The sequence below is a fragment of the Hirsutella rhossiliensis genome, assembly GCF_020360975.1.
Source record: "Hirsutella rhossiliensis strain HR02 chromosome Unknown scaffold00001, whole genome shotgun sequence".
Lineage (NCBI taxonomy): Eukaryota > Fungi > Ascomycota > Sordariomycetes > Hypocreales > Ophiocordycipitaceae > Hirsutella > Hirsutella rhossiliensis.
The window spans coordinates 9,279,743-9,299,837 of NW_025408667.1; the positions used below are offsets into that span (position 1 = coordinate 9,279,743).

Consider the following 20,095-nt stretch of genomic DNA (forward strand, 5'->3'; position numbering starts at 1 on the left):
ACAAGACCGTATTGCTGTACAAGCCAGCAGCGCACATAATGGCAAAGGTAATAGGGTATAAGGACTTCGCCGTGGAGGCAATTGGGCGGTTAGGTTTGGCCACCTTGTCTTCCTCTAACCCGTCGATCTAGAATATAAAGTCAGCATAGGGACGGAAATATTCAATCGCAACGCTTACACGGACCTGGTTCTTGATGCCGAATGGTCTGCGAATACTTAACCAGATCGTAGTCTTGTCGCGAAGACCATTGCGCCACGCAGGCAAAAGTGGAACGCGCTCCAACAGGTGCGCTGTCAACTGACGTACATGTCTCTCTTTCCAACAAGTCTACGAATCTATTCGCAAGGTATGGGATTCCTGGCCAGATACTCTAAGAACTCGAGATCGTCGTGGTAAGTCGCTTATCGCCACTCCATTTCCTATTTTGGCACTACACCATTTGGTTGCACTCGAGCAGATGAGAAGCTATTGCAAGATAAATTCTCCAGCGATATGATCTCCAGCAGTGTCACCTTCGGGGAACTATACAACAATCGCATCGTCTCTGGCCTTACTTCGGTAGCCGAACACGCATTTTCATGCTGGCATTTGCAAAGGATTATCACAATCGGCGATGCAGCACACAAAGAAAGACGTTATGACAGTTGTATTGGTCGATTATATTGGTCGAGTCATTTAAACCTCTTGCTTGCGGTTTGCAGCAAAATCCTATAGGCGGCGAAGGAGGCACGAGCGCCATAGAGTCGGCAGCGGCTCTAATGCTTTGTCAAATCAACTGCAGCAATCTCAAGGTTGCCTTACAGAGGACGCATTATGCACCGCCTTGGCCAATGTGAAATCAGTCCGCGCCAACGGAATTAACTATTTAATTCGCACTGCAAACGAAATGCAAAACCTTCTCGCTGGTCAGACGCTGTGTTCGATGTTATTCTCATCTTGCCTATAGTCGGGCGGGATTACATACTTGACAGAACGTCCGAAACCTATGTTGGTGGCATTAAACTTAACAATGTTAACATCCCATTGCGTCAGCGGGTAATACTGTATAATGATGAACTTCCGACTGAAATTTTATGGGGTTCAAATGGACATAAAGTAGTCTCCTTCCTGGCTGGTGCTATCCTTGCGTGTATAAATGTTGCAGCATTGCATAATCGGTCTGGCAGGACCTATTCTTTAGGAACATCACTCTTATCTTTCCTACGGACATCAACCAGCCGATTTCAAGTCGCGACATTCTTGTCCATTTTTGTCTCAGTCCTCGTCATATGGACTATAGAAGGCTATGGAAAAAGTCATAGGTTTTCAATCTTGTCTTGGTATGTCATTCGTTAACTAACCGCCCTTCTGCACACTAATTACAGCCTACAGGCCAATTGTCTTTGGACTTATGTATCAACTAGTTGGTATCCGGTACGTATCTCCTCTATACTATCTCTGTGGTGTTATATTTGGTAGCAAAGCTGTTTCTCACTGGCCGGTTGAGCCAGAAGTTGCCAGAGCTGCGCTCCCGGCGGTGTGCATTTGTTATATTCTTACTGCAATACTCAGCATTCTTCTCTCCAAGGAAAATAGTATCCCGGAATGGAAGTTCCTCGCTTTGTGGCAGCCCATTCCGTTGCTATACGCTTGCAACGATGATCCGGGCTTTTGAATCGTCACAGTGCCCAAATAGACAAATGAAGCCACTCATTCGTCAGCTCAAGAGATCCCCAAGGCGTACAGTAAATATTTAATGCCACTGAAAACAACATACTTTATTATCGCCGCTGGCACAGCTGCTGCTCACATGTCTTACCTTATAATTTGTGGCAGCAGTCGGCTGCCAGTCTTCGGTACATGTTACATATCTCTTTCAACATGTTACACGAACCATTGTGGAATATTGCTGCACTTTGGGAACTTCTTCCTGCTCTTCTGAAAGAATATCTAGTCGTGGTTGTCATGTCTTTGTTGGTATTCCTTCCGTATACCATTTAGGACCTGCGGAGCTTGGGATATATAAGAACGAGCGAGGCGCGCTCACTGTCACTTTTAGCGATTGGTGGCCAGTATATTATCGGGCCTGCCGCAACATATGCGGCCGCCTGGTACTGGAGGGACAGTGCGCTAGCTCGCTTGGTTATAGAACGATAATAGGCACAGCTTCAAAGTTAAGCCCAATTGTTGGGTGGGAATGCCCTTGTATACGAAGCCTTTCTAGCATTAGAGGGTCGAAGAAGGGTTAAAATTGCCATCCTGACGTTATGTATGTCGACATATATGTTTTTTGGCCTTTCTTATTATTGTTTTCATAAAACTATGTTGCACGCTACTATACCAATACGTTATGATATAGTTAGACTACGTATTAGAAGTATAGAATGTAATTATATCAGCGCCATTTACTGGGCAATAATTGGCCTCCGCTTTCCCTGCTTAGTACTTAAAAGTCCTGTCTATGCTAGAGGCCTTTGTTAAACAATCCCAACCTGGATCTAATATCGACGTGATATAAGAACCAAGTCGGCGCCAATTACCTTAATATCTAGGTTAATCCTTTAGAATCGTCAAGACCTTTTCTGGTCTAAATAGCGGTACTTATAATAATTCTAAACCTGAAGACGCTCTAGATTTAATGGCAATTTGAAGCCCAATCGCAGATCTAGGAAGGTGACCTGATCATGGGTTGGTCGTATTGTCGTCGTTTCTACGTACTACGCCCTTCCACCTTCCTTCGGTAGCGATACCCAGCAAACCGTGTGCCGACTAAACGTGTCTCATATTGTCAATAAAAAGGGAGCTGAAGGCCGAAGATACTATATCGACCGCAAAGAGAACCCTCGCTATCTTTACTAAGGCCGCTAAAATTATCCAGCAACCCTTCGAGGTTGCTAGGCGTCTGTTCTTTGATGTTACTATTGGTTGGTAGAAAGCACCGGTGGTATAGAGCCTAGTTGCAGAGAGTAATAGAGATGCAGTGAAACTGGCGTCTTCGACAAGTAGCAATAAGCGCAGCACTAGACTCTGTCGGCGGGGTCGGCTGACGTCTCATGTGAGCAGCTAGGGAGACCTCTCTATTGGTATGTGTTAGAAGTAAGTAGATATAATATTACCTGTAGATCAGGTCGCACAGAATTATCATGATTTGGATCCTATAGAAAAGGAATAACGTAACTGGTCATATTAACTGCAATAGCTGCGCAAGGGGAACGTGACGTTTATGCCCTTCCATCGACCCAGAACACTTTATCTGCAAGAGGATCTTCCTCCACCTTCCCGTTCTACTACTATTCGCTAGGTCGTCCAGTATAGAAGCTACATAAGGGAAATCCTGACCCTTTAGTCCGTGTTATTAGCCCGAAGTTCTTTATCGGCATGAGGATCTGGCTTTATCTTTACATCCTACTCCTAGTTAGGGTCTAGCTCTCGTACCGTAAATCTGCGATTGAAGGATCAGGAGTCTGACATTCTAGCTTTCTCTTCTCCGAGTTAGCTGCACCGACAAGCCTGTAAGCTACCGCCTTCTGTTTCTTGCCCCTGTTGTGTGTGCCTGGCATAATATCTTGTGTTGATTCAAGCTTTCCGCCACAAATTTTACCTCTATCGTAAGCCACATTAACATGGGTTATCCACGCTGCCCGATAAGTAGCCAGCGAGTCAGACTTACCTTTTCGCTCGCACTCTAGGCAGTTAACTGGGAATGTAGATTTGGAATGCACCTTGTTGAGACGTTGCGTGAACCCCCGTGCTGAATGATATGCTGCGCATCGCAAACAGAATGCTTTCATTGTCGGCGCGGATGTAATGATAGTTGTATGAAGCTTGCCGTGTCTGTTCAACGTGATAGCTCTATGAGCCAGACTTCCCCTCAACGATGTGATCGTCCCAGCCAAGTCGTCGGCATTTATATTTGCTTCTGTCCGGAGGACATAAAGTATAAAATCTATATTACCTCCTATTATCGCTAACTTTTCGAGGGTTTAATTAAGTTAGAGACCGAGTTCTTGGGCTAACTGCGGTATCTACTCCGACCTATTAAAAAGGGCACCAGGACCATATAGATCGTAGGATACTTGCGCGTCCGATCACTTAAGCTGAAATGTTTCAGTCCGATTTATTGAAAATATATTTTCGTAACTACAAATAGGCCTTGTCTCCACCAGTGGCGCTATTAACGGTCCTAATAAGATTATACTCCTTTAAACTATTATAGACGCTGGGTCTTAGATTATCAATTAATATACTTAGAGGAATGCTGAGAACATTGCTTGCTTTCTCTCGTGGATCCACCAAACAAGGCTGCAGGCGGGATGCCTACGCACCCAGATAGGAACCGGACGACGACAAAGCGTCCGTAAAGCTCTGATAGCGGCGCAGCTAGTAGCGGGCCTAGAGCGAATTCTGCAAAGTAGATGGATACGGCGAGCGACGAGAGCGTCGAGTTGCTGGAGCCGAGACCTACTATGAGATCGGAGAGGGCGGGCGAGAGCATATATGAGGACAAACACCTGTAAGAGGAGTATAAGCCTATAAGAAAACTAGGCCGATCCGCAGCAAGGCATCGAGAAGATGAAGCGCATATACGTAACGAAGTCGACAAGGCCAATAAGCCCTAGCCACCCCCATCGGGCCCGGGCTGACCATTTCATGGGGTTGGAGGGATCGCCATCCCCATTCCAGGAAACATGATAGGCATTGGTTTCGGCAATAGGTGATTCCTTGGATGTATCCTGTTCGAGGCTGCCCCCTGCCTCGGACGAAGCTGCCAGTGGCATTTGCGCAGCCGTTGCTGGCGTTGAATAAGCCGCGGACGGCATTGGGCGGAACGTGAGCTCGACATTTTACAAACGGGAGAAACCACTGGCCATGGTCTTAGGGCGACTGCGCTCCGACTGAAACAACTGCACTCCCAAAACAACGCCGCAATTCAATGAAAGAGTTTACAGCCATCGGCGCCGAACGTCGCTTTCAACACCCTCAAAACTGCAACTGTCACATGGGTGGCCCATATCAGACAGCAGCCATGACAAGCCCCGATCTGGGCCGCCCAAGATATCCCCGAGACAACTCCCCTCTTGGGGGCGATACGCATCAGCTAATAGATGAAGAAGCTTGGCACAAGGCAACGAGACTCGCAACAAAATCACCAGTGCTCATCTGTTTTGTCATCGTTGCCGTCGACTTTGGGGGTTACCCTTCATACACCCATCATATCAAAATCTACGAGATCATTATATGCTAGCATTTACACCCCTTTCTCGAGAGCCCGGAGCCAAAAGTGGGCATCTTGTGCAAGTCTGATGATGTCCAGGCTGAGCTGGCGTTGGTGGTCGGATAACTGTCATCTTGGAACCAGCTGCCTGGAATTGCTCTTTGCTTAATGCTTAGCTTGTTCGTTAGTCTGTTGCTTGCCTATCTGCCTGTCTGTTTGTTAATTCTTTTGGTTCTTCGCCTCTCGCCTGCTTGCCTGTCTGTATCCTCCTTTCTTGGCCTATTGCTTGCTTGCCTGCTTACCTAACAGATGAGGGTGTCTGTGCTTCGTTGTGGGCGGATTTGGCGGAGGCATCTGCGTGACGCACCAAGACATACACAGCCCGCACAGCAGAGTTTTTGGCAGAGTCCCTGGCAGAGTCTCTAGCTAGCCCTCTTCTTGATCAGATGATCCCTTGGCTCCCTGTTCGTCTAAGGAAGAAGAAAGGATAGTTTAGTCTATAAAAGAGGTCTCTTCTCCCCCCTTAGCTAGCCAGCAGACATTATCCTCTTCTTTATCTTCCTTATCATTATCGTCTTCTTCTTCAATTTTCACCTTCTCTTTCCCTGCCTAGTGCTTCCATTTCTAAGTTCCGCTTAGTCCCCCTTGTCCCTCTGCTTCTAGCTTCTGCTGTTGCCTTCGGCGTGGGTGTTTCTTTGGGTGTGTGCCGCAATCATCGTCAAAGGAGCCCTGCTAAGACAGGTCCGTGTCGCGATAGCTTAGCCATCTCGTTGTAATCACTTATCGAACTCGGCTGCCAATCAATTAATTCTAGGTCGATGATCACTGTATTCTATAAAATATCGTTATATCCCTCTTTTTTACTCGTGGAGTTCTTTCAAATCATTCGAAGAGTCCGCCTGCAGCCAAGTCCTCCCGTACTCTCCTTTTCTCGACGAGAGCCTTGCTTGACCTGGCTTGCCATCCGATGGTACCGATCAGCGCTGGCTACCCTTGATCTCTTGCCCCAGAATGCAATAGGCAAAGCTATAAGATTAATTGTCAAACTTGTGATCCCTGCAACAATAAACATGGCAGTAATGCTCATGCTTTGACGCCAGGGGGTAAAAGCAAAAGTGCCGATCATGCCAATAGCATTTCGGGAAAAGGTAACCACGACAAACGCTTGGGCAACGACCTGCTCACAGGTTAGTATCCTTGAGGGGGCTCAATTAGATCCGGCGCCTTACATTAGGATAGGAGTCAATGACAAGAGTGAAGACCATGTCTGAGATAGCGATGAAGCCAAATGAAGCTATAGTACCACCGATGCAAGGGTAGATCCAGGGCAGACCCTGAAGGTTATAGCAGGTTAGTGTCCCTATTTTATAGTATGGTTCATCAAGAGAGGGCAAACACGATCGGCTGTAGCGCCCATAATGATGAGGCCTGCTGACATTGCAATAGCTGGAAGCGGCATCATGTATAACCGCATTTCCGGTCGAATATGCCTCCGTTCCGTTTTGCCAACCCAACAATAGACTTATCAACAAGAGTCCCGCCAAATAAACTACCAAAAATAGACCCCAAAAAAGGGCCTAGGTTGAATAGTCCAAGCTGGTCTGCTCCGAAATTGTAAGGTGGTGCCGAGAAAATAATCGACGTCATAGATGTCATAACGATCATCATGCAGATGGTGGCCCCGTATGCTAAACAAGTAAACACAACGTAAGGCAACCAAATCACAAAAACCGGGTGGTAAAACGTCTGGAGGAATGATTCGTTGGTAGGAGTAAGAAGCTGAAGCTTTAAGAAGTGTAGGAATGGCGGTCGAGTGGCCTGGGGTCGAGAAACTGGAATGGGGGCTTGTAAAGGGTATGGGGGATCAGCCGCTTTCTCCTTAGGATCTATTTCTTCAATGATCTGTGCGCGAGCCTTCTTGCGAGTCTCAGAAATGCTTCCGTGACGATGTTTAGGAACGAATTTTGTTTCCTCGAACCCGAAAGCGAATAGAGCAGTGAGGGCTGTGACGCAGTAGGCGAGTGTAGTATATGATGCCCGCCACCCAGAGGCCTTTGCTTGTATCTCAGCAGCCACAGGGCTCAGAAACCCTCCGAAGCTAACAGAGGCGACATAAAGGCCATTGGCAGAGCCCCTCTGGTGGACGAAGAACAGGTCGCGAATCTGTCGGGCACTTCTCAGCGCGTTCACCCGAACGTGTGCAATATATGTACGCTCATCTGAACGGCTGTCTCGTTGACTGCGCCAGCAAATCCTTTGAGGATATTGCCCAAGTGAATATCTGCCCTTGTCTGCTGACAAACGCACCACCAGGTTGCTATCGTGTAGAGGGCTGTCGATACAAGATAGACGGGGCGTCTACCGTATTTTTGAGCAAAAGGAATAAAGACGATGCATGATATAGCCTCGGCGGCAAGTTGAGTGGGCTTAGCATTCGTAAGATCTTCGAATTCCACTTGTAGATCTTTTTTCATTTGTGGCCAAAATATGTGATCAATAGATATCCTAAGTAGTATTGATGCCCATTGCTTTCGACCAAAGAAACCGTTACTCACCCGGTAAAGATACTAATCGTCATTTCAGAAAGGAGTCCAAAGTTTACACACTTGCGCCACATAGGCCATGTCTATGATATAGTTCAAGCACTAGATTCTAGTGAAAGTGAGTAGACTTACTAAGGGATCGTCTGGGTCATCAGAAGGTGTCGGAACAAGGGCCAGTTTCCCATTATTTTGCTCTAACGACACCATGTTAGCTCGCATCATCTCCATGCACTTGAGTTCTGATCAAAGCTCAGTCTTACTAGAAAGTGACTCTGCAGTGCCTGGCGGCTGCTGTTGACCGCCGGGATTCTGCGGATGGTGATCTGGAGATTGCCTTGTGGAGAAGACACCCATCGCTGTAATGCTCGAGCCTTTGCAGTCTTTCCGGGGGAACCAACTAGTGATAATCAGCTTGCAACTAATAATATTCAAAAAAGACTGTCGACAAAACACGAAGTTCTATCGTTGCAGATATATATCAAGATAAGCCTCTGGTTGCAGCGTGAAAGATTGGCAATCCTCTTGGTCTCTTTGAGTGCAGAGCCCACAAATAGCTGCTTCGCACTCAGAACTTTTATTACTGCTTGCCTGTATGCAGTTGACTCAACTACTTGCAGAATAACTTCCCAACTGAATCTAGTGTTACGCCTCAGTATTCCGGCAAACTTGGGACCTGCAGTTCCTCGTGCTAAAACATACTACCTGACACCGGTATATAGGTAGGGATACCTTGTACATATGAACCCTACCTGGGCAAGAGTCTACCTCCTGCTCTGATGTATATGTTTATAACGTTGCACTGTGTAGATATTTCTACCTCCTGTTGTATGCCTAGAGCATTGCACTCTCTAAGGTACAGTACTTACTTATAGGAACATGTTGAGGTTTTTCTAGGGGTCTATCTCTAGCGGCTACTCGGCGGCCCTTACTGACCAAAGCGGCCGCCTAGCGATGGATGCTTGTAATCGACCTACTCCATCCGCCAGTACATAAGGTACACTCTTTTTATATATCAAGCGCGTGGGGGAACGTGCACCCGTGCTAATAGCGGCAATATTGATGCCAATGCCTAAAAACCCTTCCTAGTGCAGCTTGTCTACGTGCCTCATGGCATGGTTCCACGGGGTTTCGATGCCTTTGTCGACGGCCCGATGGCGAGACGATGACGTGCCTCCTCCATCTTTGGCTGCTCTTCGGGTTTCTGCTCCTTGCTCTCTCCTGGCTTCCCTTCCTTTTTTTGGCCTGTTCTCCGGCTGCTCCTCGGCCTCGCCTTCAGGCGCTTGATTCACCGTCTGCATCTGTCACCTGCCTTTGATGCCATTCCACTGTCCAACCAGGACCTCTCTGTCCTCTTCTGTCGTCACATTAGCCAGCTGAACTGAAGCTAGGCGCCTGTCAGGCCGAGCCAGACAAGGGCCAGCGAGGATGGAAGAACCATTGCAGCACCGTGGCTCGCCGCTTGATCGTTTGAATAGCTTGTGTTCCAGCAATGAGTTCGAATGCCGTATAGCTTACAATCTCTTTCACAAAGTACTCGTGTTAGGCGCCAATAGTCCAAGTAAATATTATTATTCATTGATCAGTAGCATCATTGATCCGTCAATAATCGCTGTTAAGCCGGATTCTACTCTATAGGCATCATGCTTGTTTTCCCCAGCTTTATATGCCCAGGTAACCACCTAGTCGTAGTGAGGCTCAGTCTGCGGGGGCTGGGGGCGCTGTCCGGGGTGGCCATGGTGCCGGCCACCTGCATAGGCGCCGCAGAGAGCGCTGAGGCCGAGGCCGCCGACGTCTTTTATACATATATTAACGGACTGAAGATGATGCTGTGAGGGTGGGGACTAATTCTTACCAGCACCGACTTCCCGGATGATTTGGCTGAAAGCGGCCTTGGGATCGACGCAGACGTTAAAGTTGCGGCGGATATGATGAGCGGCTTGGTCTTGGTTGTCGCAGATGCAAGAGACAAGGTTGCTGCTCTGGTAGTCGCCGCCTTGCTCGCATTTGCCGCAGTTGATGCGCTGGGCGTCGTTCCAGAAGCGCTGGAGGAAGCAGCCGCCGAAGCGAGCGAGATCTCTACCAAGCTTCTTAATCTCAGGCGAGAGTGGGCCAAATTCGGCCTCGGCCATCTTGCCGGCCTCCTGTGGAGCCTGAGGAGCCTGAGGAGCCTGAGGAGCCTGAGGAGCCTGAGCGCCCTGAGGGACCGTCTCGGCGGCCTGGGCCAAGGCAGCAAAGAAGAGAGCGATAGAAACGGTGACCTTCATTTTGAATCGGAGTGTGTACGGAGATCGGAGCCTTGGGAAGCTGAGCGAGAGCTCTTTAGTTGACTTGTGGTGGGATGGTGTTGTGATGAGCAAATCCGAACTGGAGGCGAAAGCACGGTGCCTTTATATAATCAATGGAAACTTAGCAAACTCGCTCATCTTCTTATTTTCATCTGTCTACGTTCGGGATGTTTGAATGTCTGAATTCCAGAGTTTGCGAGTAGCATACCTCGTCGTGCTTGGCCTGAGAAGGGAGGCTGAAACTGCCGGTCTGAGCCTTTATACCATTCTCATCTTTTCTCAAGCCTATAAAGACGAAATCAAGTACAAAAAAACTCGTAATAATAAGAGTTAGTGAGTTCTTTAAGGGAAAAGTGATATGAAGCGGTCTAACTATAAGTTTGCCTGTGGCGAATGGTTAGCGTCACGAGCCGACAAGGCCGACAAATCGCGTCAATCATTCGTTGTTGAAGATAACAGTAATCAAGGGGATACAAGGAAAAGCACTGTAATGTAATGTATCATTTGTTATTTGATCCCTTGACTGCCGTGATCGGCGGAGGATGGACTTCAGCTCCACGGAAACAGAAGGGGTACAAGATATTTCGGCGTTTAAATTTCGGCAAAGACATTGGCTGCAGTGGCTGCGTCTCTACGGTGTACGGATCAAGACCAATAGAAGGGCCTTGCGACCCCGGAAATTTTGCCAATCGTCTTTAATGCCGAGAGACATCTCTCATTTCTGCCCGAGTCAGTGACGACAACAAATCAGCCCTTTAGCTCTCTCTGTATCTCATACAGCGATAATCACCGTAGTGTCCCGGTTTTGAGGAGCGAATTACGCGGCATTCGCGTCCCGGAGTCGGAGTCCGCGGTTTTCTTCTCGGGGTCCATACCGACATTAAACGCCGGTGGCAGGGTCTGCTCTTTGCAGCCCTTGAGAAACGTGTCTGACGAGTCCCTAATCAGGATCCTCCGCAGTAAGTCCGTTGAGACGGTAAGTATCACCGTTGGCACGACCGAAGGGAGTATCCGTGACCAAAGTTTACACTCGGACCGGTATCCCTAGTCGAAGAGTTTTCCCTCAGCACCAAGGGGAACATGTTTTGTGAACCATGTCTATGCCCCCTTTAACTCCGAATATTGCACTTCGGGTTTGCCTTTGCTAGGATAATTCTGCAAAGCTGTTAGTCGTCTAGATATTATCCTACATGCGGCTGGCCGTGAAAGGTCGGGCCAAAGATGGTGCAAGAGAGAAACGGAGTGGGATTCCCGCTCCGATGCAGGAACAGAATTTTCTGGTCTGCTTTAACGCCGGTTTATCAGACATTTAGAGTCACGATGGTCCTGCTGCTTGTCTAAATACTAATGTTTCCCAGCGCTTCATCGTTTCTAGATGGCCTCGACGCCTCAGTATATTGAGCGGCTAGTACTGCACTCGAACTTTCTTACTGGCGATTCTGTTTCGATATGTTTACTGGAGTTCCGTTCTGTCACTGTGGCAATCCTTGGCAGCTATGTATTTCTGCTCCTTTACTGTAGTCCTGTCGGTGCTCCTCTTAACCACCAGCTACGATTTCCCGTCACTAACCAGGCCAGCGCCTAAACAAGTCTTTGGCAGCGAGCCGTATAGTCCCGGTCTCGTCAATTTAAAAAATGCGGGGCGGATGGCTGTCACGAGCCAAAAATCGAACTCGGTTGAGTCTATTTGAACATACTGTCGAATATCATGCAACCAAGGGTTTAGATTCTAGCGCGATACGCTAGTTGTCGAAACCACGGCAAACGCCGGGCTCGCAGAAATGTTCCTGTGTTCTAATCCTGGTTTCCTCTGTTACATTCATCGGGCTCCTAATTTTATCAATGTTCACGCAACTCTTGGCAACAATTATCGTGGTCGATTCAGAGTCTGCCGTACTCCTGATATCCGCTGGATTCGAATCATGGGCTGGACGACCCTACCGTAAAGACAGCGCATATCACTCGAAGACAGAACATATACAGTCAACCAGGATTATAACAATAAAAAATCTCAGTTCGTTCCTGGCTGGTGATGCGCAACCCTAGCTCACCGGATTCTGAATAACCATTTAGCCTTGCAATAAGAAATCGTGGTGAGGCTTCAACCCATCGCGAGTCAATCAAAAAGGAAAGCACATTGCTGAATTCCTCACGAAAGCCCCCGCGAAGCTGGGTCTGTTAAGCAGCTATGAGGCCAGAGAGTGAGCTTGAGTGGCAGTGTGTCCCGGGATATTACCTGGTTTATTAACAGTCATGAGTGAACGGAGCGACGCGTCTTCGATCAAGCGTGGGCCCCTGCAAAATATACCAGGCAAATTAAACCGGCCAGTTTCAAGTCCCACATAACCTAGTATTGATCAAGACGATGAATTTGAGGACTATGACCTTTGGATGGGGTGGAACACACTGAATGGTGCGGCAAGATGAAAGTAAGGGCGTGGCAAAGGCGCGTGTCCCCGACTTCCAGCCGCAGGCTTAACTAGTAAACATCCTAGTAGCCAAGCTTCATAGAAATCACGCATGCCATACCGCTACTCGGTTATTATGCGTGCCCATAGCGTCAGGAGTAAAAGTGCAATGTTATATTAACTTAACTTTGTACGTTCGAATTATTTGTGCGATGAGCAGGCCACGTTATTGAATTTGGGCACCTGTGCGGAATCGTTTGAGAGACAGATACTTCGCCCTCCATTACCGCTAAAAACAGTCTAAAGCTGTAGATTAGGTGGTGGCACAACCGGGCGTTCAAGCAATATTCGTTGGGCGACAGAGTCATGATGTTTGGTTGTCAGCGGGGCGACTGAAGATATGAGCTGAACTCGACTCGGAGAAGTTTCGCAAGCGGCAATACTAGTGTGACTCGGGTCGGGCTTGTTTGCCGAGGCACGTATACAGTTGTCTCATGCCCCTTTCCATCGGTGAAACCGCTTGGCGGCAAGTCAGCTGTAGTACGCGTAAGCGTTGGGCTACCGCGGGCCTACTTGATCCAAGCATGCTATGTTGCGAAAGTGAAATTGACATTGTTGTATGGATGGCTTTGCAGCGTAATAGAGCACATATTCAGGTCCGCCGAGGCAAAGTATGCCCAGTCCGAGCAAAGTAGAATGAAGCTGGGTAGATTTATACAGCAAGCGTCCTTGCACTTTAAGCGAACAGAGTAAAAGAAGCAGCATAATGGCTCGGAGACCACGGGCGCAACATCTCCTTTGGCTTGCAATCTACTTCACGGTTGCGGACTTGCTCTCTCCGGGACACGATGCCAGCAGGGCTCCACAGTTAGCGAGGATAATAAGCTCACAAGCCGACGATGGAAAATAAGTGGGTTGAACACGTCGTTTAAATCCTTTTCATTCTCTGCAATTTCAGCAACGACAGTTCGGGAAGCTTATACAATCGTCAAGTTGCGTCGAACCAGAGCACAAAACGGAACGGAGCATTAATTAGTTACATCCGCATTTCTCGGGCATTAAATCACCGGGTGCATTGTACGTACAGTACACTGTACATTCTCCTCGGATCTTCGCCGGGCTCGGTGCTCGGGATTCGGCCTGTCTCCTCTTCCGCCTGGCCAATCACCGTGTCTTCCGTATCCGAAGCTCTCAAGGTTAAGACTATCGTCAAGGTTGATGTAGCACCACGCGATATCCAGTATGCATAAGGTGAGGGCCCTCAAGTCCAAGGCGATGCAACAGGTACGTCGCCGAGTTGCCTATTCACTATCTACTGCATCCTCCTTGGCTCATTTCTCCTCTTCTTCTTCTTCTTCTTCGTCGTCGTCCTCCTCCTCCTCCTCCTCCTCCTCCTCCTCACCCCGCCGTCCTCGGCATTGTCCCCCGCAGATTCACGCCCTTGACCACCTGAACCACCATCGCTGCACCGGCACCTCTCCCGCCATTCCTTCGACGCCAATGACCATGGATGACCTGTCGGCTTACGTCGACCGGCTGCGCGGCGGGGAGGCTCCGCGGTTCCCGCCCGACGCCGACACGGCTGCCTTTGCGCGGCGTCTGGACGACCAGGACAAGCTGCGTCACCTGCGTGACGAGTTCCTGCTGCCGACCAAGGCTTCGCTCAAGAAGCGCGCGCTCGACGGCTCACTGCCTGGTATGTGTACACGCCGTCTCATCACCCGCTGGGATGAATTGAACCGCAATGAGAGACTGACATGTCCGCCCAACAGCCCAGCAGAGTGTCGCGCCCAATGGCCAGCCGCATGAGCACCAAGACGAGCAGGCCATCTACTTTGTCGGCAACTCGCTCGGCGCGCAGCCTCGGGCCGTCCGCCGAAACATTGACGCGCAGCTCGAGACGTGGGCGTCGATTGGCGTCAACGGCCACTTCACCGACATGGCAAACTCGCCCCTGACGCAGTGGCAGGACCTGGCCGAGGCGTGCGCGCGCACTTCGGCTGCCATCGTCGGCTGCTCCCCGCACGAGGTCGTCATCATGAACACGCTCACCGTCAACCTGCACCTCATGATGGCCAGCTTCTACCGCCCCTCGGGCCGCCGCCACAAGGTCATCCTCGAGTGGAAGCCCTTCCCCAGCGACCACTACGCCATCGAGAGCCAGGTGCGCTGGCACGGCCTCGACCCGGCCTCGAGCATGGTCAAGCTCGAGCCCGACGCCGGCACCGCCCTCATCCCCACCGAGCAGGTCCTGCGCGCCATCGACGAGCACGCCGACGAGACGGCCCTGCTGCTGCTGCCGGGCATCCAGTACTATTCGGGCCAGCTCTTCGACATGGCCACCATCACCGCCTACGCAAAGGCCCGCGGCATCGTCGTCGGCTGGGATCTCGCTCACGCCGCCGGCAACGTCGAGCTGCGCCTGCACGACTGGGACGTCGACTTTGCCTGCTGGTGCACCTACAAGTACCTCAACGCCGGGCCCGGCGCCATTGCCGGGGCCTTTGTCCACGAGCGCCACGGCGGCGTCGAGTGGGCCGCCGACGCTTCCTCGCCCGAGTCGCCCGTCTACCGCCCGCGCCTCATGGGCTGGTACGGCGGCGACAAGAGCGTCCGCTTCAACATGGACAACCTCTTCGTCCCCACCCCCGGCGCCGGCGGCTTCCAGTTATCCAACCCCTCGGTCATCGACCTCGCCAGCCTCGCCGCCGCCCTCTCCGTCTTTACCAAGACGTCGATGCGCGACCTACGCTCAAAGGCCCTCGTCCTGACCGCCTACGCCGAGCACCTCCTCCATCAGATGCTCGCCCAGGCCCCCAGCAAGGAGCCGCCCCTGTTCCGCCTCCTGACCCCGTCAGAGCCTTCCCAGCGCGGCACACAGCTGAGCCTTCTCCTGCGCGAGGGCCTGCTCGAGGCTGTTGCCCGGGTTCTTGAGGAAAACGGCGTCGCCTGTGACAAGCGTAAACCCGACGTCATTCGCATCGCCCCTGTGCCCCTCTACTGCTCCTTTGAGGATGTCTGGAAGTTTATGCAGATTCTCAGGGGCGCCCTGGAGCTCTAGGTGGGCAAACTAGTCGGGGTGAGGAGGCAGTGTGAACCTGGGGCAATGGCCACATTGTTGTACATCTAGTAGTTTTGTAGCATGTCGCCAGCTCAGTAGAACAACATCAAAACAGCCGGTATACAAGCCACCCCGGGGGTCGGCGTCGAGGCTTACAGGTAGTGTGCCAGGTCAATGCCTCCTCCGGCCTCGAGCAGCGGAAACAGGTTGAGGGCCGAGCCCGCCTCCGCCTCCGCCCCCAGCAGATCTGCTCCGTTCCAAAAGTCCCCATCCGGTGGGGTCTGCAGCAAAGACTCTGAGAAGCCCAGTAGCCCCGAGCCCGCGTCCCCCAGCCCGCCGCCCAAGCCCATGCCTTGGTGGTCCCAGAATGGCCGGCCCCTTTCCCTGTCGGGACCCTCGCGGTTGCGGGTGCCTGGGTATACCGGCCCTGGCCCTGGCGGCGGCGGCCCAGCGGGACTAGCTCTGGGCCTTCCCTGGCTTGGCGGGCCCCTCGACTGAGCAGGCGTTCCGGCCACCGAAGACGGGCTCGCACGCGACTCGGGCGGCATTAGGCCAAAGAGCTGGCTCGAGCTCTCGGTCCGCCGCTGCCGCTCCTCGAGTTCCTGCCGCTCCAAGTACTCGAGCGCCGTCGCGAGGAGGGACTGCGCGATAAGCGAGTACTGCGTGGCGTGGCCATCCGTCTTGGAGAAGTGATCGAGGCCCTGGATGGACATGCGACTATACTTTTCTAGAATGCAACCGAATCCGCCGAGTAGACCGACGCCGAGGACGAGGGATGAGGCAAAGAGCCAGGACCTGTCAGCAACTGCTTAGCATACTGGCAGACCTTGAAAAGCATAGGGAAGGTAAGGCAGGATGTATACAAGGCGTGCGAGAAACAGAAGAGGGCATGGAGAAGGGACATGGGAAAGTGACGGTAGAAAAACATACACCATCAAAGGCACTCGGACGTTTAAGAGCCCCTTGTCTACAAGGTCGAGGATAGAATCGACCATGAGGCTGGCGGCGTCGATGCACGCATCTGCCAGCTTGGTCCTGCCCGACGTCGGCAAGGCCCTCCTCGGCGTCGAGCCGCCGTCGGACAGACGCCGACAGAGCTCGTACATGAGAAAGGGGCGGGAGACGAGCATGACGGCGTAGTAGTACGAGGCGAGCACTTGGCAGGCGCCAACTGCCTGGGCGTCGCCTCGCCCAGCCACAACGTCCTTGAGGTGCGGCAGCCAGCGGACGGACCAGTCGCGCAGCTGGCGCGAGATGCCCTCGGTCAGCTGCAGTGATATCTTACGGCGCGAGTAAACCTCGAGGACGATGCATTCGGTGATGAGCAGGATCTGGACCGACGCATCGAGCAGATCACCGCCCTCGTCGGCGGGGGCACAGCGGTATGACACAGTGCAGTCGACGTCAGACGTGGCCGGCGGGCGGCCCATGGACGTACTCAGGAAGAGATCGACGACGCGCAGGCTCTTCCACAGCCGGTCGCGCTGGCGGTGTCCATCTTGGCCGAAGCGAGCGTTGACCTCGGTGCGGTGCACGCCGATGGAGTAGGCGGCGCGAACGGCGATACCGAAGAAGAGAAAGGCGCCGTTGAGCTGGCATGAGCAGAGCATGTAGATGGTGACGAGGGCGAAGGCCTGGACGGTCCCGACGCCGAGGCTGCAGCCGCTGAGGGAGGCGTAGGCTCGGTCGCGCGCATGCTCAAAGTAGGCGCGCGAGAGCTCCTCGTCGTCGAGCAGCCGGCCAATGGCGAGGACGAGATAGTTTACGACGGAGGCCACGTCGTCATCGCCGCCAACACCTGAGCCGGAGCAGCGGTCCAGGTTGGCCCATAGCACCAGGTCCTCGACGAGGCGGGTGCGGTCGAACAGGTCGATTAGGCCCGTCGTCATGGACAAGTAGGCGGCCACGGCGCCGGCCACGTCGACGGGCCGCACCTCCGGGGCGCCATGGCCTCTGCCGGCGCCGGTGATTCTCCCCCTGCGCCGGCCGTCGGGCGCTGACGTGGCCGCCTCCGACGTCGACGACGAGGCGGCATTCTCCAAGACGGAGTAGCGGCTCGACTCGGGTGCAAAGGCAGAGTTTTGGCCGACGCGGGTGGTGACGAGCTGGCGCACCGACTGGAAGAAGGACAGGGGCGCGCAGTCGCCAATGAAGACGAGCTTGCCGTGGGCATCGCAAAGCAGCCTCGCCTCACGGGGGACGTCGGTCTCGTCCTCGGCTGCCAACGGGGGTTCGGGGCCGGGAGTGCGGATCGGTGGCGGATGCAGAGGCGGCGTCGGCGTCGGCGATTCTCGACATTGTTGCCCCTCGGCCTCGCTCTCCGGCTGCTGCTCAACAGCCACCGAGATTTGCCGGTCGGGTCGGTCGGGGGGTGGAGCGGGCGGAGGCGTCTTGCCGGAGACCTGTTGTTGGTGGTGGTGGTGGTGGTGCTGCTGCTGCTGCTGCTGTCGGAGATGATGAGGATGAGGATGAGAGTGGGAATGGGAATGAAGGGCAGCTCTTCCGCCGGGCCGCCGTCGCTGGGGCGAATAACTGCACGAGCTGGCCCGCTGGCGGCCGGCGCAGTAGCCGCAGGGCAGGCGGCCATCGCAGCGCACTTTGCGGGCCTTGCAGCCGTCGCAGGCGTTGGCGACGCGGGAGCGCATGTATCGCCGAGTTGTGGACGTGGCTTCGGATGTTGGCAGTGCTGTTGACGCTGCTTCTGCGGCGGCGCCTTGCTCCTCCACCGTGATTGTTGCTGTCGCTGCCGTCCCGGCGTGATTCCGTGTTCCGCCGCCGCCGCCGCCGCCGCTGCTGCTGCTGCAGTCCATTGCTGCTTCGGCGCGTGAGACGGTTGACGCGGTGCTGCTTTCCCCGCTGGCGAATAGAGGGAGGTCTCGGATGGAACTTGTGAGGCGGCGGCGCTGAAAACAGTGCCATCTCAGACTCAGCAACACTGTGATTTCTTCGGCTGCCGGAAGAGCGGGCCGAGGCGGAAGCATTCCTTATCCGTTCCGACTCCCGGACCATTGCCAACTTCTCAGCGTTTCATCAATGCTTCCCTATAATCAGCCTTCCCTCGCACAATCGCCCCGAGATGACTGCATCGGACGCATGCAGAGGCACGCGTCAGGAGTCGGCTTCATCATCCGAACTCAGAACATGGCAAAACATGTGCCGTCCATGCTTCCCCCATCGATGCGGCTTCTGAACCGGAAGCGCTGGTCTGCATACGCGTCAGTCCGATACGAGAAAGCGGAGGGACCAGCCACGGCGTCGGATGCTCCCTGGTCAGCTCTCAGGGGCCTCAAACGGCTACTCCTTTGCCAGCGGATTCCCGTCGGCGACCTACTGTCTGCCTGACTACCCTCGATCAAGATCCCAAAGAGCCGAGCTTCCGAGCCTCGAGACAAGAACACCCTCGGACGGACTCTGCTCGCATCTCCTACATGACCACGCACTGGTCAGGGTCCTTGGCCTTCTGCTTTTCCACGCACTTTCCGACATGTCCTTGGTCCAAACCGTCCCAGCATACGTGGTTCAGGACTCCCGTTTTCTCCTTCTCAAACGTTCTGCCATGATTGTCAGACACTCGTCATCTTCCCCAACCAGAGCCACCCAAGTAAGCTAACCTCTTTTGTCATCTCTGCCCGACGCCTCTTCCTGGTAGATCTTCCGCCACGCCCAGTTGCCGCTCTCCTGCGGCCTTTATCAGATCACCATGATTTGCGCGAGAGTCGCTTTCAGATTGAGGTTTAGGACGGGTCTTATGCCGCGAATTTCCGCAAAACGTCCTCTCTGATAGATTCTAGCAGCTTGGATGTTGACATATCGGCATCGCCGTCAACTCCACTGCGGAAATAAGTTCTCACGCGGCTTTTGCATTGTGAACTCCAAGATACAAGCAGCCGATCTGTTCTGCAACGCTCTCAAAGCCCCGATTTGAGTCTGCTATCGCTGCTTGCCGGTTTAGTCTTGTACTTCTCTTCCAGCGCCTTGTTTTTTAGATAGACGGCATCCGCACGACCTATAAGATCAGAGTCCTCTAGACGTTGCGCTCCGGTCTTGGGGTTGACCACCAACTTCTTCCCAACTATGAGATTTACGCATCGGGCCGAGGTAGCGGGAATGTCGTCCCCACGTATTTTTTTCAAGATTCCATGCCGCCGGGCGGTATAGGAGCAAGCTCCACTTGTCGATGAAGAGCCTGTTTTCGTTTACCCTGAGCAACTCATGCAGTTGATTGACACACCCACTGTGCGCCTGCGTCTGAATCGGTGCATATGGATCTCTGCCTACCAAATTGTGCGGCAAAGGCCAACTTGAAACGAAATGTTGGAGCAACTTTGCCGGCGAAAATTGCGTCCCGGAACACAACACATGCCCTACGAACGTAAACAGGCAGAAGGAGTTTTTGATGTAGCCTTTTTGAACAAGCATGTTGTGGAGGTGGACGGCAAAGCTCGGGTTTTGAGACCCGGCCCCAAACCTTGATGCCAGCCATGTAGGCAAGCTCCAGTCCTTCCATCAGTCCGACACCGCCCACGAACGGCGAGTACTCCCGGGGGCCGCTGCCGTTGAGATGCGAAAAGCAGGAGCGCGGAACGGTTTGCAACCCCGGCAA

The 20,095-nt window shown here is 52.7% G+C and overlaps 4 protein-coding genes across 4 annotated transcripts; 1 reads left to right on the top strand and 3 right to left on the bottom strand.

The window, feature by feature from the left end:
- Positions 1-6,072: 6,072 nt before the first annotated feature.
- HRG_01197 (major facilitator superfamily domain-containing protein) lies at positions 6,073-8,092 on the bottom strand (the record flags this gene model as incomplete). The annotated part of the gene is made up of 7 exons (XM_044859668.1): positions 6,073-6,372; positions 6,425-6,529; positions 6,903-7,449; positions 7,503-7,700; positions 7,751-7,821; positions 7,871-7,932; positions 7,999-8,092. 7 exons carry the CDS (start codon positions 8,090-8,092, stop codon positions 6,073-6,075), a joined length of 1,377 nt encoding a protein of 458 aa, XP_044726068.1.
- Positions 8,093-9,579: 1,487 nt separating this feature from the next.
- Positions 9,580-10,002, bottom strand: HRG_01198 (uncharacterized protein; the record flags this gene model as incomplete). Its single annotated transcript, XM_044859669.1, has 1 exon — positions 9,580-10,002. The coding sequence occupies one exon, from the start codon at positions 10,000-10,002 to the stop codon at positions 9,580-9,582; it is 423 nt and encodes a 140-aa protein (XP_044726069.1).
- Positions 10,003-13,931: 3,929 nt separating this feature from the next.
- Positions 13,932-15,492, top strand: HRG_01199 (kynureninase 2; the record flags this gene model as incomplete). The annotated part of the gene is made up of 2 exons (XM_044859670.1): positions 13,932-14,133; positions 14,204-15,492. The coding sequence occupies 2 exons, from the start codon at positions 13,932-13,934 to the stop codon at positions 15,490-15,492; spliced, it is 1,491 nt and encodes a 496-aa protein (XP_044726070.1).
- A 152-nt stretch (positions 15,493-15,644) lies between these two features.
- On the bottom strand, positions 15,645-18,302 carry HRG_01200 (fungal specific transcription factor domain-containing protein; the record flags this gene model as incomplete). Its single annotated transcript, XM_044859671.1, has 3 exons — positions 15,645-15,925; positions 16,019-16,287; positions 16,423-18,302. The coding sequence occupies 3 exons, from the start codon at positions 18,300-18,302 to the stop codon at positions 15,645-15,647; spliced, it is 2,430 nt and encodes an 809-aa protein (XP_044726071.1).
- Between the last annotated feature and the right edge of the window lie 1,793 nt (positions 18,303-20,095).